General features: G+C 39.1%; 2 protein-coding genes across 3 annotated transcripts in view; one reads left to right on the forward strand and one right to left on the reverse strand.

The window, feature by feature from the left end:
• Positions 1–3,633, forward strand: part of ZFR (zinc finger RNA binding protein) — a 78,032-nt gene extending 74,399 nt beyond the window's left edge. For both annotated transcript variants that reach the window (XM_082453700.1, XM_082453699.1), the window contains one exon: positions 2,015–3,633. In XM_082453700.1, the coding sequence (XP_082309826.1) occupies positions 2,015–2,194 (180 nt within the window). In that variant the 3' untranslated portion in view covers positions 2,195–3,633. The remainder of the gene's footprint in view (positions 1–2,014) is intronic.
• The window catches only part of SUB1 (SUB1 regulator of transcription), a 354,409-nt gene that overhangs the window by 201,366 nt on the left and 133,777 nt on the right, over positions 1–19,266 (reverse strand). The window lies entirely within an intron of this gene.

A 19,266-nucleotide genomic window follows, 5' to 3' on the forward strand; every position in this document is an offset into this window, starting at 1 on the left:
GCTGCTAAATAATTTACAATGACACAGTAGAAATCTCTCCTTGTTAGAATTTAGGAATGTATATCAATCACATGCAGAACAAGAGCTTACAGAGTGTGCACTCCATCCTCAGATGCTATTTTAGTTTTCCTTACTGGAGTACTCTTCTATTTAGAAACTCCTAGTATTAGAAAAAGCTGATGATCAGTAGCAGTATGTCTGTGGTAGAAGTGTATTACTACTATTCATTATTATACACCAGATATCTTTGGATATTTTCTTTTAATACAGAAGAAAACATTATTCTGTTTATCTTTGGGAAGGACCTTTTATAAGTATCTCTAAATAAAGAATTAGTATTCTGTTATGATAAATATTTCTAGTTTCACTTCAGAAAATTAACAGCCTTATAACTTAGATGAGATAGAGAAGTACCCAGTACTGCCAAAGATCCAGAACTGCAGGCTTACACAGAATGCTGTATCAAGTTCTGACCAAGATGATTTGGGGACTTTTCAAGGTTTGAAAAGCCAATCAATGTATGAGGAGAGTTCTAAGGAACTAGAATCATCTAATCTGGAAAAAAGTTTTAGAACTGTAAATTCTCACTTGGATGATTGTAGTCAATAACTGTATCTCAGCTGAAGAAAATAAACAGGGATTAAAAATAGTCTAAATAGCAGCCACTGTGGAAAACAGTTTGGCACTTCCTCAATAAGTTAAACATAGAGTTACCATATGACCCAGCAGTTTGACTCCTAAGTATATTCAAAGAACTGCAAATGTATGTTCATTAAAAAGTTATACACAAAAAATAATAAAAAATAAAAAAGTCTAAAAAAAAGAAATTTATGCACAAATATTCATAGAAGCATTGTGCATAATTGCCAAAAAGTGGAAACATCCCAAGTGTATATCAATTGATAGATAGGTGGATAAACAAATATAGTATATTCATACAGTGGAAAATTACTCAGCTATTAAAAGGAATGAAGTGCTGATACATAATACAGTGTAGATGAATCTGAAAACCTTAATGGAAGTAAAAGAAGCCAGACACAAAAAGTCATGTTGTATGATTTCATTTATATGAAATGTCCATAGTAGACAAATCTATCAAGATAGAAAAGTAGATTAGTGGTTGTGAGGGCCTCAGGGTAGAGGAATTGAGGAATGACTGCTATTGGGCCATGGGGTTTTTTACGGGTGAGAGGTGGTGATGAAAATGTTCTGGAATTAGAGAGTGGTTATGGTTGAAAAACTTTGTAAGTATACTTAAAAAAAAAACACTGAATTGTACACTTTAAGAGGGCAAATTTTATATGTGAATTATATCTCAAGAAATAGTCTAAACAGTTATATTGAAGGTTTAACTACATAGTGAAAATTGCCATTTAATCAAATGACTGTAAAATTTCCTTATATTAGTTTAAAGGGTATATATCCCCCAGAAAACTGGGGAATTATGTCTCAAATAGCTTGTGACATATAAGGTCTTGTGACATTGATGCCTAACATACTCCTATGTATACATAGCCACATAGTGAAAAATCTTTTTTTTAGTTCATGAAGTAACAAGTTGTAGAAGTATAATCCTCATTTTGTAAACCTGGGGAGAGGTGAGTGTGTGTGCGCACACGTGTACCCCATGCCTGAGCCTGTGTACATGGGCATCCACAGGAAAAGTGGGAAGATGAGTGAATATGAACCAAAGAGATGTTCATTCAATAAGTGAGACACTTCTTCTTTTGCTGTATATTGTTTTAGGATTTTTTTAATGAACATTATACTAATTTTTTTTAAGAATTATTTTTTTAACGTATGCTTTAAAAAACAAAACAGCATGCACACATTAAAGCCTGAAAATAAAAACATCAGAACATATGGAGTATTTCATTTGTGAAACTTAATATCGTTCAAGATGTGTCTTTCATTAAACATGCTTTTTTATATTGTCATTTGGGGCTATAAACCTAATAAGAATTAATACTGGTTTTTTAAATTAACTAAATTCTGACTCTTTCTTTTGTTGTAGTTTGCATTGAGACTCCTTGCATTCCGCCAGATACACAAAGTTCTGGGCATGGATCCACTACCCCAAATGAGCCAACGTTTTAACATCCACAACAACAGGAAACGAAGAAGGGATAGTGATGGAGTTGATGGATTTGAAGCTGAGGGGAAAAAAGACAAAAAGGATTATGATAACTTTTAAAAAGTTTCTGTAAAATCTGCAGTGTTAAAAGACAACAGGTGCCCATTTGTTGGCTGTTTTTCATTCATAATGATGTCTACTTTGAAAAAATGATCAAGAATTTAAAGAATTTCATGGAAGAACCAAGTTTTTCTATGATATTAAAATCTTTTAATGTACAGTGTTAGGTATTATATGAATGGAAAGACACCCCCCAAAAATTGTGCTCCAACTAGGGGAAAAACAATTGTTCTGATTTTTTTTCCCATTATTTTTGGTTTTATTTACTGGTTGCCCTAGCTCCCCCTATATTTGTGTCTTTTATTAACTAGTCCTATTAAATCTTTACTATATTTAATGCAGTATTTGTGCTCAGTTGCTATGTGTATTTTGATATTTTTATTTAGAGGTTTTGTTTGCTGTTTGATACTAGTTGTTACTTTGTGTTACAGATATCCTTTACCCCCTCTTAATATTTTACAGCAGTACGTTTTTTTGTAACGTGAGACTGCAGAATTTCTTCCTTTTGCTATTCTTTATGTGATGGATTACAACACAAAAAAGTTATCCTGCCATTTAAGTGCTCAGAACTGAATGTTTCTGCAGATCTTGTGGCATTTGTCTCTCTAGTGTGATATATAAAGGTATAATTAAGACAGATTTCTGTTAATCTAATCAAGTTTGCTGTTAGTTGTGCATTAGCAGTATAAAAGCTAATATATACTATATGGTCTTGCGACAGTTTTAAAGCCTCTGCATAACTGATAATAAAAATGCATGACATTTTTGTTTTTAATACTTTTAAAATTATAATTTTAGGTTTGACACGTAGATCTTTGTACAGTTGACTTTTTGACATAGCAAGGCCAAAAATAACTTTCTGAATATTTTTTTCTTCTGCATAAGTGGAAAGGGCATTTTTCATATATAAGTGGGCTAACCAATATTTTCAAAAGGAACTGTATCATTGTGCAACTAACAACAGTAACTAGCCCTTAATTATGAAGACAGTTCCTTATTGGTGTGTGTGAGATTACTCTAGCGACTATTACAGTATAATAATAGTTGAATGATCCCTCCCCCCTGTCCCCACACCCCATCACCCAGATAATTTACAGTTCTATTAACAGTGAGGTTGATAGAGTATTGCTGATTAAAAAAAATTAAGGTTATCTAAGGAAAAAAAAACAGAAAATTATTTGGTGTGGCCATCTTACCTGCTTATGTGTCCTACAAAAAGCTAAATATTCTAGCAGTGGTGTAATGAAAAGTTACATCTTACTGTTGATATATGTATGCTCTGGTACACAAATGTCATTTTGTTGTCACAGCACTACAGTGAAATACACAAATAAAAACTTAAATTCATATAATGACTTAAATGTATTATATGTTAGAATTGACATAAATACTTCTGCTTTGAAATGACGTATGCTTCAGTAAAACCATATTCAAATTTATTGGCTACTTACATCTTGTTATTTCTGACAAATGATGCTTCCTGGGCACATAATTTCCAGAAAAGTCAATGGTAATTCAATACCATATTGGTTCAGTTTCTTTCTTGGGTCAGAATCTTCCCCCAGGCTCTTAGAGGACCAGGAGACTGTAGGAGACAGCCGCTGGGGAAACAGAACAGGAGACTCTGGTTCTTCTCCCAGATGTGTCACATACTATCTTTGTAACTCGAGCAAGCATCTTTTCTTTTTTTTTTTTTTTAATCTTTCCAGGTCTCATTTTAGTCACCCAGTAAAAAATTTGGAATTTTGTTTCTCACAGTTCTCTTACTTAAGAAAAGAACTGACATTTATCACTCACTAATGACAGACACCATGCTAGGTCTTACACACGTTTTCCTGTTTAAAACTATCATAACAAATTAAGAATAAGTGAAGGTGCTGTATTTCTTATTTTTTAGGTGAGAAAACTAAAGCTCAGAGTGGCTAATTAAAGTTAATACATCAATTTAGTGACAGAGTTGAAATTGAAAGTCAGGTATCAAAGTTTATGCTCAGCACTTTCCCAGCCTGCTCCCTTCATCTTGCAATTAATTATGTTCTAAAAATGTTCTCAGCCTAAGTTCCAAATTTTTGCATTTAGTTTCAGGTGTCTTCATCCAGATATACAAGTGGTGCCACTTAAATTTTTTTACAAAGATAATTATTTCAGTATTATTTATTTTTGGCATGGCTTAATGGTTTTCACAGTTGTAGCTAGATCCACATTAACCATCTTATATGAAATAAAGTTGACTTGAGTATTTGTTAGTATCTCTTCTTCTGCTTTGACAGTTTTTAAAGAAAGTTATAAACTTTCTAGTCAAAAGAAGCATTGGTTATCATGCTAACGCATTCTTGAACCAGTTGTTTCGGCAACTAATTTACTTATCAGTTTTCTCTGCACCTCAAACTAGCTCTTCTTGTTATTATAGTGCATGCTTATGTTTCAGTAATGATAACCCAGATAAAACAAATTGATTCCTCTCAACCATCCCCCAATTACATGATGCATTACAAATTAGATTTTTGTCTTCACCACTATTGTTTCTTCTATTTCTTTAAATAAGCTAGTGTTAAAAATGAAAACTTCATGTCTATCCAAAATGATTGTTCCCTTTCTTGTCCAATATCTGTCCTCAAGATTGAGGAGTATCAATGAAAAGGGTGGAGTGAAACTGAGTGAGGCCCTGTAGGGCTTTTGTACTGAATTTGGCAGAGCTAACTTAAAAATTTTTTCCCAATAAAGGGCAAATTTTATAGTGTCATAGATAATATTCATAGCAGTGATCTCAAATTTGTTCATGAGAGTCATGTGGGGAACATTCTAAAAATTAAGATTCCTAAACCCTAATTCCAGAAATTCTGACTAAGGAGGGCCAGAATAAGCCTGAGAATGTGCATTCTAAGATGACTTTCTCTTAGTTGGTTGTTTGAACGGATTGTTCATAACATGTTACAAAAGTCAAAAATTGTAAAGGGGTTTATGGCATAAAATACCTTCTGCCTCCCCTTGTTTTCCCATTACATGGTTCCCCTTTCCAGAGGTAGTGTTATCCATTTGTATATCCTTCCACACATGGTCTGTGCACATGTCAACATAAACCTGTGCTCCCCTTTGTCTTTGTACAAATGGCTGGATACTGCGTACATTGTTCTGAACCTTGCCTTTTCTCATTTAATGTATCTTGGAGTCTTGGAGGTTGTTCTGTATCAGTACACATAGGGAAACTGCATTTTTAACAAGCACTGTAGGATCATCCCAGATCAATTTTTTTCTTTAATTATAGGTGGTTCTGATGCAAGTTGTACATGGATCATGCTTTAATAAACATGCTTTACAGTTCAGAATTAAATTATATTTTAAGTTTAGTATTAAAGGTATTTTATGATCAGCTATACAATATGGCAATAAGTTTATTGCAGTATTTAGCAAATCATAATATCCCTATTCCCTAAGCAATTTTATTGATTAGTTGTCTAGGTAATTTTAGTAAGCTATAGTCTAGTTAATTTTAGTCCTCCTTTGTCTCTTTTTTTTCATACTAATCTTTATTTATTCACACATTTGATAAAAATGTCACAGGCAGGAGTGAAATCATTACAATGACATAAGTACAGACCAACCCCAAGTGCAGAGTCAAATGGCCAAAAAGCACATGAGCAGCGCACAGCTCTGTAACGTGTGTACTCACACTACTCTCCCCACACCACCCACATCCCAGCAGTCACAGGCGCTAAGTTCCATTAGTCCTCCTTTATCTTGCTTAGTGTAATAATAGTAGATGTAAAATAAAATCTGCAAAGAGGAAACAATTCTATAACTTAAAACTTTGAGTAACATTTTTGAACAATGCTTAAACTGGTTCCATGTTAAGTACAAAGCTACTCTATTCACTTTAATATAGTAAGATACTGGTACTAGAGACAAAGGGTCTTCAGTTTGGAAAGGACTGTTTAATCAGTAACCTAATGTGAAATATTTTTTTAAAAAGTAATCTGTTGCATGAAAGTACGAAAAGGCAGTTAAGTTGATCCCAGCTAATTAATCACTCATAAAATACGTTAATGTTGGAGAGTTCACAAGTAGAAAGGGAAAATGGCAGAGAACGTAACTAGGGCTTGGATCAATATAGGCCCTATATTAAATAAATACAGGATAATGCAGTATGACAGGTTCCTGATGGGAAAAAGTCCAGAGTGTTGTAATTTACCTTGACCTTTGCCATAAGCTGTTTAAAAAGAGCAAATTGTACTTCAGTGTGATATAGTGTGCATTATAATGCAGACAGAAACAGAAGGCCTGCCTTTTGCTAATGCATAATGTGGAGGGCTGGAAGGAAGTTAAAACCTGCGTTACCAATCACAACTAATTTTAGTGAGCACTGCAAGCCTTTTAACAGCGAAGGCGCATCCTTGTATCCTTTGTCTTAGTGATATCCAAAATTGAGAGATATACAGTCCTCCTACACTAGGCATTCATTAGTCACACCATATCTGGAATCTGGTGTTCAGTGCTGGGCATTAATTTTAATGTGATATTCAAAAAAGAATGACCAAGATAGTGAATTTGTTCAAAATTATGGCATGTAGTTGGAACCGCAGAGCAGGAGGGACAAAAGATGATATGGGAGAGAGAAAGGATTATAAGTACCTTCTAATGTGAATAGCTATAGGAAAAAAAAAGAACAATTGAAGAAATGGCTTTTTAAAAATATTAACTGCAACAATAAAATGAATGGGGTTACTTACAGAGAAGTTGTTGCCGACCCCTTACGTTGTTCAGGGGTCAGCTGTAGCACTTTCCATGGTTCTATCATTGGCATCTTCTTATATGTACATGCTATTGATGATCTCATCCACCTTCCAAGTCTCATCAGGTACTCCTTTTGTTATGTTTATTTCCAAATCCTTTCTCTCAGTCCAAACTCCAGTCTTGCCTTTTTTCTTTCTGCCTCCAATCTCTACACTATTCAACCTACAGCCCCCAGAATATTTTTCCTAAAGCACCAATTTGATCATGGCATTGCTCCTCAAAAGACCTTCAAGCAACTCCACATCACTGTGCTAAAATGGTACATGTGGTTTCATCCTTGGGATATCACTAGGTGATAGGTGTTCATTACACATGAGCAAACCAGGGTTTTGAGATTAAGTACTTTGCTGTTGCTATAATAAAGATCATTTGAATATCTCTTCTTGAATGTGTCAGATCATCAGAAAGCTGCGTACTTGGAGAGTCCTGTTGACTTCAAATCCTGAACTTTTAACCTTTATGCTATGTACCTCCTATAGATTTGTCCCTTTTTTAAAAAAAATATTTTTAATTGAAGTACAGTTGATTTACAAAGTGTTAATTTTTGCTTTAGTCAAACCTCTCTGCAGAATTTTAATGCTTAAGATGTAATGTACAAATAGATTTTAAGTATCCCAATTTTGGTCCACTCCAAAGACCTGCCCATTAGCCTTTTTTTCTCATAATTCTAAAGAACCTACAAAGCTGTAGCTCTTTCAAAGGTCAATGCTTAAGTAAGGATAGGAAAAAAGGACGAAAACTTTTACCTGAGCCAGGAGTCAAAAATGATATCTAATATACTATACCCAGGATGTAGCTGTGTCTCATTTGGCCCTAAGACTGTTAGAAATTTTGAGCCAATATTAAAGATTTCACATGAAAATCCCAATTTGACTTCTCTTGAAAAACTGGAAGATCTGATGACATAGAGCATGTGTTCCTATGATGAGAGTAATGGCTACTCCCCCTAGAGGATAAATTTAAGACAAAGCCTGTTCTGGACAGTTTACCAAAACCTCTACTGTTCCCTATTTTGTCTATCAGGCTGGCCCTGTGGGCCCTTGGTTTTATTATATTTCAGATCGTGGACATTTTACCTATGGACTCTTCCAATCTGCATGTGCAACCACATACGTTAAACTGAGGGGCAGACCATCTCTACAATTACTGTCAGTTCCAAAATTCTTTGATTCTGTAATCATGTGTTTCTTTCCTATATACTAGGATACGTGATGTCTCCCACACCTAATGTAAAGGACAGTCATAAACACTTGATGCACTTCCTTCATTGACTGTTTCAAGAGAAAGGTCAGGAAGGAGGCCTGAAACTGAAGCAAGCTACAGCCTCAAAGGAATCCTTTATGTCAGAGCAGAGATCAAAACCTATCTCCTAAAAATCTCACAGTAACATTGGAGCAGCCTGCCTGTCTTCCTGTTTGCTCTTTGGTTGGATTAAGAGAAGGAGGGAGAAGATTCTAGATGGCAAAATTCTTAATTATATGGGTTCTTAATTTTTTCCTTTTTATGAAATAGTGCACATCAAAAGAGATAAAAAAGGAGAGGGCTTAGTATATGGTGAAGTGGAAGGGGAGCTACAACTAAATTATTAATTGAAACCAAATTTATGAGTTCCAGGTCCTGATAAGATGAAGTAAACACCATCCTCCCCGTCCCTTCCTCGGAATTCAACTATAAAATCTGGATAAAATGCATGGAACAGCAATTTGAGGACCCTGAAACATAGTTAGTAGCAGGCAGATTGGAGAAGACCAGAACTGAAGTATATCAAACTGACAATTTTGCCATGTTTCCCCCTCCAGCAGTAAACTCACTGCTTAGCCTTGGACATGAATACAGCCATAGAAGTGTCTGGTAGAATTCAATAACTAAAGCTGCAGATTTCTGGCCAGAGGATTGAAAAAGGGAGTCCTGGGGAACTGAACACACTGGGCAGATTGGGAAGAGGAAGGAGTTAGGGCAAGTGACCCCATAAAGTTATTTATGAATAATACTATAATAATTACAGTAATTTTTTTTTTCTGGAGCTCAACCCCGACTTACTTTATGAGGCCAACATTACCCTGATACCAAAACTAGGTAGAAACAGTTCAAAGAAACTCAGGCCAATATACCTGATGAAATTAGACTGAAGAATCCTTAACAGAAGATTTATCAAATCAAATCTAGCAATATATATAAAGAATAACCACAACCAAGTGGAGTCTACCTTGGGAATGCAAGGCTGGTTCAATATGAAAATCAAATATGTGAATTTTAGTACTAAAAATATAAAACTATAAAATTTAAAGACAAATAACTGGGGAAACCATTATAATATATCAGAGTTGATATTAATAAATATGTTCAAATCATTTTTTAAATAAATTTATATTTTTATTTTTGGCTGCATTGGGTCTTTGTTGCTGCATGCAGGCTTTCTCTAGTTGTAGTGAGCGGGGCTACTCTTCGTTGTGGTGCACGGGCTTCTGATATTGCAGTGGCCTCTCCTGCTGCGGAGCACGGGCTCTAGGCACGTGGGCTTCAGTAGTTGCAGCACATGGGCTCAGTAGTTGTGGCACACGGGCCCAGTTGCCCCGCTGGCATGTGGGATCTTCCCGGACCAGGGATCGAACCTGTGTCCCCTGCATTGGCAGGTGGATTCCCAACCACTGTGCCACCAGGGAAGTCCCTGTTCAAATCATTTGAATCTGATTCCACTAAGAAAAGAATTGGACACAGGCATAAAGATTTACTACCTGAATTGTCAAGGATTAGAAAAATGGGACATGTGTGTAGTGGATCATTACAAATAATGATGTAGCTGTGTGTTTGTTGACATACTGAGATTTTCATAAATCATATATGTAAAACCAATATCTGTATAAAAGTCCACATCTGTGGGCTTCCCTGGTGGCGCAGTGATTAAGAATCCGCCTGCCAATGCCCAGGACATGTTTTCGAGCCCTGGTCCAGGAAGACCCCACATGTCACAGAGCAGCTAAGCCCATGCGCCACAACTACAGAGCCTGCGCTCTAGAGCCCACGAGCCACAACTACTGAAGCCTGCACACCTAGAGACCATGCTCTGCAACAAGAGAAGCCACTGCAATGAGAAGCCCGTGCACCGCAACAAAGAGTAGCCCCTGCTCGCCACAACTAGAGAAAGCCTGCGCCCAGCAAGGAAGACACAACGTAGCTAAAAATAAATAAATAAATAGATTTTTTTTTTAAAGTCCACATTTATGATACATGCATCCACATATGCAGACACACACACACACACACACACACACACACACACACACACAAAGTCCTAACTCAAAACTATTACATTGGGTATATGTATAACTGAATCACTTGGCTGTACACCTGAAACTAATACAATATTGTAAATCTGCTATTCTCCAATATAAAATAAAAAAATTTTTTTTAACTATTAACATTGGTTATCTCTGGATTATGAGCTATTGAGTAACTTTTTCCACTGACTCAGATGATTTGACAATGAATATGGAATACCTTGGCAATAAATTATAAGATATAATCTTCTTTCTTTAAAAGGGTAAGTGAGCAATGTACATGGCTGGACAATTCTTAAGAAATACATATTCTCAAAAGAAATATAAATAGCCAATAGCCATATGAAAACAAAATTTCAACCTTACTAGTAATCAAATAAATACAAATTTTTAAAAAGTAATAAACTTTTGTCAACCAGATTGACAAAGATTATAAAGATTGAAAATATCAAGTAATACCAAGATCTCAAAGGCAAAGGCAAGGGCACCAGCTCAGTCAACATCTGAATTATCTTTTTTTTAAATGCAAATATACAGAGAGAGATTTTGACCCAGCAACTGAACTTCAAAGAAGTTATCTTAAAGTATTAAATCTAGGGAACAGTTCTCGGAGTTTTCTGAGATGCTGTTCGTGGTTTATAATCCTCCAATTTGGCTCGAACAGAATTTTCCACTTCTTTCATGAAAAAAAAGAATTAAACCTAACCAGATAAGTATAGAAAACTATAAATTCAAATATATTTACAGAAGCATTATTGGCAAGTGGGTAAGATTAGAAACAAAATGTCCAGTAAGTATTTTAATGAAATACAGCTCAATCACCTAAGTGATGTTATAGACCAGTGATTCTTTTTTTTTTTTTTAATTATTTATTTATTTTTGGCTGCGTTGGGTCTTCGTTGCTGTGCGCGGGCTTTCTCCAGTTGCGTCGAGCGGGGGCTACTCTTTGCTGCGGTGCACGGGCCTCTCACTGCAGTGGCCTCTCTCGCTGCGGAGCACGGGCTCTAAGTGCACGGGCTTCAGTAGTTGTGGCGCACGGGTTCAGTTGCTCTGCGGCACGTGGGATCTTCCCAGACCAGGGATCAGATCAAACCCGTGTCCCCTGCATTGGCAGGCGGATTCTTAACCACTGCACCACCAGGGAAGTCCCTAGACCAGTGATTCTAAAGAGGAGTGCCCCCTCCTTAAAAACCACTCATTCAGGGCTTCCCTGGTTGCTCAGTGGTTAGGAATCCACCTGCTAATGCAGGGGACACGGGTTCGAGCCCTGGTCCGGGAAGATCCCACATGCTGCGGAGCAACTAAGCCCGTGCGCCACAACTACTGAGCCTGCACTCTAGAGCCCGCGAGCCATAACTACTGAAGCCTGCGTGCCAGAACTACTGAAGCCTGCGCACCTGGAGCCCGTGCTCCGCAACAAGAGAAGCCACCGCAATGAGAAGCCCACACACCCCAACGAAGAGTAGCCCCCGCTCACCGCAACTAAAGAAAGCCTGCGCGCAGCAACAAAGACCCAACGCAGCCAAAAATAAAAATAAATAAATGTATTAAAAAAACCATTCATTCAACCCCTGCTACCCATGATACTCATGAGATGGTGTTAGTTCCCTCAAGAATGTTAGGTCAGGAAAAAAGCTGAAAATAACTATGTAGGAGCCTAACACATAAAGAAAGTTACTTTATAATGTTTAATGAAAAAAATCAGACTATAAAACCATGTGTGAAGAATGATCCCTTTTTGTTTTAATAGAAAAGCATGTATATATAGCCCATTCTTCCCCAAAATGTTTCCAGGGGTTATCCCTGTGAAGCATGATTATGACCTGTTCAGTTTGGGATTTTTATTTCTATTTGATTAGGAGATTAGCTACTCTCTATATTTCTATAATAACTTTTACTATGTAATAGGAAATGATTACTTAATAATCCTTAAATAATTACCACATAATAATTCTTTAAAAAGAAAAAAATGATGTAAACCGCCCCCCCCCCCCATTAGCTCCACACGCCTAAGGATAAATGCTGAAGTCCTTAGCATGGCATTCAGGGCCCATAAACTATACCTCCGGCCTGTCCCTCAAGCCTCCTCTCCTGCCACTCCCCGTACCAGGACCTGCCCTCTCACCAGTGGAGCAAAGCGCTTGCTCTCACCTCTCCATGTAGTGCATGTCCTGCTCCCTTTGAGGTCACCTTCATAGGCTTATGAGGGGCTCCTTCTATGACCGAGAGGGACAGAGCCCTTCCTTTGGGATGAAGAAGGTGTCACCCTGGTAATATGAGCAAACCAGGAAAAAGGCAGAGCAGAGAGCTTCTTTCTAAAAATGAATTGACTATTTTTCTGAGCATATAAGTGGTTCCAAATTAAGTTTCTCTTCGTATGTTCTCTTTACTTGATGTTGTCTCACATGAGGTGAGAGAATGAATTGCTTTTTTTTCCCCTCTCTTTCTGGGTCCCCAGTTCAGCAGAGCTGTAAAACTTCTTTTCAGGTTGCTTAAACCTGCGTCAGATATTTGCGAAGTCTGAGATTGCCTTGCTTGGTGCTTTACTTGGCTGCCCTCAGATTCTCTTCCAGAGACCAGGTGAATGAATGGTGAATAGACTCCAGTGTTCTGGAGGGAAATGGGGAAATGGGGAAATGGCCAATTATTAACAGTACTCAAGCAGAAAATTTACTCTAAAAGATATTGAGATGTTTCTTTGAAGCTCAGCCATTTCCATTCCTTATGCTATATTTTTGTTGCCTTTGGACAGAAAGGATTTTTAAAAAACAATTTTGATTACATTTTAACCTTGGGACAGATGACTATTTCCAACAGAAAACAGTGGGCCTTTCACACCCTCTGTGTCCTTTTATGGCACCTGAACAATAACCCTTTCAGGTTTTCAGTGAGTGCGGATAGGTTAGCCAAGCTCAGGAGAGGCCTGGCTGCACTTTGAGCAAAGCTCAAATAACCCATTGAGGAAGCATGCTTGCCGGTTCTTTTTTTTTTTTTTTTTTTAACATCTTTATTGGAGTATAATTGCTTTACAATGGTGTGTTAGTTTCTGCTTTATAACAAAGTGAATCAGTTATACACATACATATGTTCCCATATCTCTTCCCTCTTGCGTCTCCCTCCCACCCTCCCTATCCCACCCCTCTTAGGTGGTCACAAAGCACCGAGCTGATCTCTCTGTGCTATGCGGTTGCTTCCCACTATCTATTTTACATTTGGTAGTGTATATATGTCCATGCCACTCTCCCACTTCATCCCAGCTTACCCTTCCCCCTCCCCGTGTCCTCAAGTCCATTCTCTAGTAGGTCTGTGTCTTTATTCCCATCTTACCCCTAGGTTCTTCATGACCTTTTTTATTTTTTTCTTAGATTCCATATATGTGTTAGCATACGGTATTTGCTTTTCTCTTTCTGACTTACTTCACTCTGTATGACAGACTCTAGGTCCATCCACCTCACGACAAATAACTCAATTTCGTTTCTTTTTATGGCTGAGTAATATTCCGTTGTATATATGTGCCACATCTTCTTTATCCATTCATCTGTCGATGGACACTTAGGTTGCTTCCATGTCCTGGTTATTGTAAATAGAGCTGCAATGAACATTTTGGTACATGACTCTTTTTAAATTATGGTTTTCTCAGGGTATATGCACAGTAGTGGGATTGCTGGGTCGTATGGTAATTCTATTTTTAGTTCTTTAAGGAACCTCCATACTGTTCTCCATAGTGGCTGCATCAATTTACATTCCCACCAACAGTGCAAGAGGGTTCCCTTTTCTCCACACCCTCTCCAGCATTTATTGTTTCTAGATTTTTTGATGATGGCCATTCTGACCGGTGTGAGATGATACCTCATTGTAGTTTTGATTTGCATTTCTCTAATGATTAATGATGTTGAGCATTCTTTCATGTGTTTCTTGGCAATCTGTATATCTTCTTTGGAGAAATGTCTATTTAGGTCTTCTGCCCATTTTTGGATTGGGTTGTTTGTTTTTTGGATATTGAGCTGCATGAGCTGCTTGTAAATTTTGGAGATTAATCCTTTGTCAGTTGCTTCATTTGCAAATATTTTCTCCCATTCTGAGGCTTGTCTTTTTGTCTTGTTTATGGTTTCCTTTGCTGTGCAAAAGCTTTTAAGTTTCATTAGGTCCCATTTGTTTATTTTTGTTTTTATTTCCATTTCTCTAGGAGATGGGTCAAAAAGGATCTTGCTGTGATTTATGTCATAGAGTGTTCTGCCTATGTTTTCCTCTAAGAGCTTGATAGTGTCTGGCCTTACATTTAGGTCTTTAATCCATTTTGAGTTTATTTTTCTGTATGGTGTTAGGGAGTGTTCTAATTTCATACTTTTACATGCACCTGTCCAGTTTTCCCAGCACCACTTATTGAAGATGCTGTCTTTTCTCCACTGTATATTCTTGCCTCCTTTATCAAAGATAAGGTGAGCATATGTGCGTGGGTTTATCTCTGGGCCTGTTCTTATTTGAGAAGGTTCTCCCGGCCCTTATGACAGCAACAGCTTCCTTCTTCCCTCTGAGATCATTAGGCTCCAAATGCGAGTGGCCCTTCTCTCTGGAATAGAGGTGTCTTCCCACTGTTCAACCGGATTTTCAAACCAGATTCAGCCCCAAGCAAAACTTGGAAGGAAGAGAAGATTCTCTCAGTGCCATCTTCCTTCAAATTAGAGAATAAACAGTCTGGATGCCAGGTCCCTCGTTTCTCCCCAGCCAGCTCTGAAGTACCAGAAATTCTAAGATCTAAACTTAATACTTTGATCTCAGTTAAAATTCAAGAAGGAATAACACACACTTTTTATTTTGTGATATCCAGCCTTTGAGACACTGACAGGTTTTTTTCATTGTTCTCTCCTGGAGATCATCCCTGAATCAGATGCCAGATCTTGATTTCTACTATCCTGGAATGAGTCAAGAGAAATTTGAAATGAAAAGCCAACCAAAATAACAGGTTTTTCTGCTTGCTGCTTCCTCCCTCCCACTCCAGACACACACACACACACACCCCAGAGCTCTGAGCTGGGAAGAGACTAGCTTGGGAGCGAAAGAACAGAGTGAGCTGCGGGAAGTGTCCCCGCACTTACCCCCAGCCCACCCCCTGCCCCAGCTACCCTATTGTTCAGGGGACCTGAGAGAAGAGTGGGCCTGGGTCCAGCCACCCTGCATGGGACTTCTGGCGTGTGGAAGCCCTGCCGATGCTCTCCCTTCCCCTGACCCCAGGGAATGGAGTAGTTGAAATGGTGGCATGGCCTCTCCAGGTGCTGGAGAGCTTGCAGAGAAGCCCCTTGGCTCTTCTAGTCTCCCAAGGGGGTTGGAAGTGACCACAGTTTTCCATGGCTCTCAAGTGAAACTTAAAAAGTAATTAGGAGAGAGAGCCAAGGTGCTGCTGGGAGGCTGCCCGGCAGAGGAAATGGGCACCCCCATTCGAGGATAGGGCACACACCATCCCAGGGATGGGGACTTCGCTTCATCTCCGAGGGATCGCCGTGCCAGCTAACCCTAACCCGCGCAGGAGCAGGACGAAGTGACGGCAGCCCCGAGCTGACACCCTCTGAACCAGGCACCTTCGATGCTCAGGGACACACAGGCCACGCAATGGGACCAGGTCAGGAGATGGGCAGCCTGCCCTGCCCCACCTGAGGCCTGCCTGGGACTTTGTGCCCCCGGAGCTCCAAGTCAGGCCAGAGAGCAGGGGAGAAGCATGGAAGGGAGCTCTGAGTTGGACTGTGAGTGGCTTAGGGGACCTGAAGTGGCCAAGATGAAGGGCAGTAATGACCAGATTACGTTGCCTGCGTCAGGGCGCTGTGGTTTAAAACTCATGTTCAGAAATCAGCTTGCGTGACAGAAGTAAGTCCCAGGGCGGCACTGACCAGCAGTGTGATTTTGGGCAGGTTGTTTTATTTCTCTGGGTTTTGTGACAACTCCTCCCCACCCCCGACCCCCATGACTCTTCAAAATGAAATTTTTCCAGCTCTGGGAGTCTTTCTACAGCGTCTGGGGGTGGCCCAGCCGCTGACCCAAGCCGAGTTTCTACTGCATGTTTCATGCGGTCGTGGATTCAGAAAATGAGTCCATCGGTGGAGGAGGACAGCGAGTTGGTGGGCTCTGCCTCTTCCTCTGTCATGTCCCTTCATCCCGTGCCCCAGCTCCCCAGCGGAGGGAACTCCCCGCCCTGCGCTGGGAACGCCTGCCGCATGACCACTTTTAAAATAGTCCTGTAGAGGGCACAGTTCCCTTGTCCAGAGGCTGCCGGGGTTCAGCCGGGTCCTGAAGCCTCTTCCATCCATCCATCCATTCATCCATCCATCCATCCAATAATCTCGTCAAAGCACCGAAGATAGCACTGCAGGGAATATGGAGAAGCATGGGGACCACCTCTGACTGCAACAAGCTCCTGGCACAGCTCTAGGGAAGAAGACAAAGACGCGGACCCATTGCACTGACTCCAGGACATATTCAAGTCAAGGCAGCATACAGATTCCAGGTGCTTAGAAATTCAGAAGACGTCTAGACTGGTGCCAACAGTCTCCAAGGAAGATGTCAAAATGTGGTGGCACTGGAAGCAGACCTTGATGGATTTGGAGGCCAATGCCAAGCCAACAGAGACAGAAAATGGCGAGGTCTTATTAAAAACTCTTATTTTTAAATTGAAATTCAATGTGTTTTAATTGTTCACTTTAAAATGGCTAACTTTATGTTATGGACTTTCACTTTAAAAAAATTACATGAGATAGTTCTGTGTGTGTGTGCATATATATACATATATACATGTGCACACACATATATATGTTTTAATTTATTTATTGTTGCACTAGGTAATAATTCTCATGGTTCAAAATCCAAAGATAAAAGGAGTGTACAGTAAAAACTCTTCTTTCAGTCTTTCCTCCAAATGCCCACTTTCCCCTTCCAAAACAACGAATGCCATAGTTCCTTTTGTATCTATCCAAAGATGTTCTATGGAAACATAAAGAGCTGGGTATATGTAGTCTTTATTTCCATTCTTTTTCACACAAACGGTAACCTACTCTGTATACTTTTGGGCACCTTGCTTTGATCACTGAATGTGCATTCATACCTTATGTACCAACTCTCTAAACACTTTATATTTATTAACTTATTTAATCATCACAACATGCCTATGATACATCATCTACAGATGCCACTATAATCTTCATCACCTTCATTATTTTTTTAATTTATTTTTGGCTGCACTGGGTCTTTGTTTCTGCACGCAGGCTTTCTCTAGTTGCGGCGAGCGGAGGCTACTCTTCCTTGCAGTGCGTGGGCTTCTCATCGCAGTGGCTTCTCTTGTTGCGGAGCACAGGCTCTGGGTGTGCTGGCTTCAGTAGTTGTGGCACATGGGCTCAGTAGTTGTGGCACGGGGGCTCTAGAGCGCAGGCTCAGTAGTCGTGGTGCACAGGCTTAGTTGCTTCGTGACATGTGGGATCGTCCCGGACCAGGGCTCAAACCCATGTCCCCTGCAGTGGCAGGTGGATTCTTGACCACTGCGCCACCGGGGAAGCCCATCCATGTTTTTATAGGGAAGAAAATTGAGGTCCAAGAAGATAAATGCCTACAGGTCATGCATCTAGTAACTGGGGGAGGCAGGACTTAAACCCAGGCAGTCTGACTCCAGAATATTTGCTTTTTTAAAAAAATTTATTTTATTGGAGTATAGTTGATTTACAGTGTTGTGTTAATTTCTACTGTACAGCAAAGTGATTCAGTTATGCATATACATATATACATTCTTTTTCATCAGAATATTTGCTTTTAACCACTCAACTTTACAGCTTCTACCTAAAGAACTTTCTCATTCTTTTTTACAGATGCATAGTGTCCCATTCTATGGCTGTACCATAATTTATTCAACCTAACTCTACTGATGAACATTTAGGTTTTTCCCCAATCTTCTGCTGTTACAAAAATTGCTGCAGTGAGTAAGCTTGGATAGATGGCATTTCACATGTGTGACTCTTCACAATACATTTTTAGAAGTGAAATTTCTAACACAATTTTTGATAGCTATTGCACAACTGCCCTCCTTCTTGCCCAGGAGTTATAGAGGAGACCATCCTTCCTTTCAAGAACTTCCAGTCTTATTGGGAGAGGCTGGGAGACAAGTCACGACAGACCATCAGTAAGCCCTTATTTAATGAATAAACGAGGATTAAAGACCTAAATGTAAGGCCAGACACTATAAAACTCATAGAGGAAAACATAGGCAGAACACTCTATGACATAAATCACAGCAAGACCCTTTTTGACCCACCTCCTAGAGAAATGGAAATAAAAGCATAAATAAACAAATGGGACCTAATGAAACTTAAAAGCTTTTGCACAGCAAAGGAAACCATAAACAAGACAAAAAGACAACCTCAGAATGGGAGAAAATATTTTCAAGTGAAGCAACTGACAAAGGCTTAATCTCCAAAATATACAAGCAGCTCATGCAGCTCAATATCAAAAAAACAAACAACCCAATCCAAAAATGGGCAGAAAACCTAAATAGACATTTCTCCAAAGAAGATATACAGATTGCCAGCAAACACATGAAAGGATGCTCAACATCACTAATCATTAGAGAAATGCAAATCAAAATTACAATGAGGTATCATCTCACACCGGTCAGAATGGCCATCATCAAAAAATCTAGAAACAATAAATGCTGGAGAGGGTGTGGAGAAAAGGGAACCCTCTTGCACTGTTGGTGGGAATGTAAATTGATACAGCCACTATGGAGAACAGTATGGAGGTTCCTTAAAAAATTAAAAATAGAACTATCATACGACCCAGCAATTCCACTCCTGGGCACATACCCTGAGAAAACCATAATTCAAAAAGAGTCATGTCCCACAATGTTCATCGCAGCTCTATTTACAATAACCAGGACATGGAAGCAACCTAAGTGTCCATCGACAGATGAATGAATAAAGAAGATGTGGCACATGTATACAATAGACTATTACTCAGCCATAAAAAGAAACG

The sequence above is a fragment of the Balaenoptera physalus genome, assembly GCF_965194825.1.
Source record: "Balaenoptera physalus genome assembly, chromosome: 3".
In the NCBI taxonomy this organism is placed as follows: Eukaryota; Metazoa; Chordata; class Mammalia; order Artiodactyla; family Balaenopteridae; genus Balaenoptera; species Balaenoptera physalus.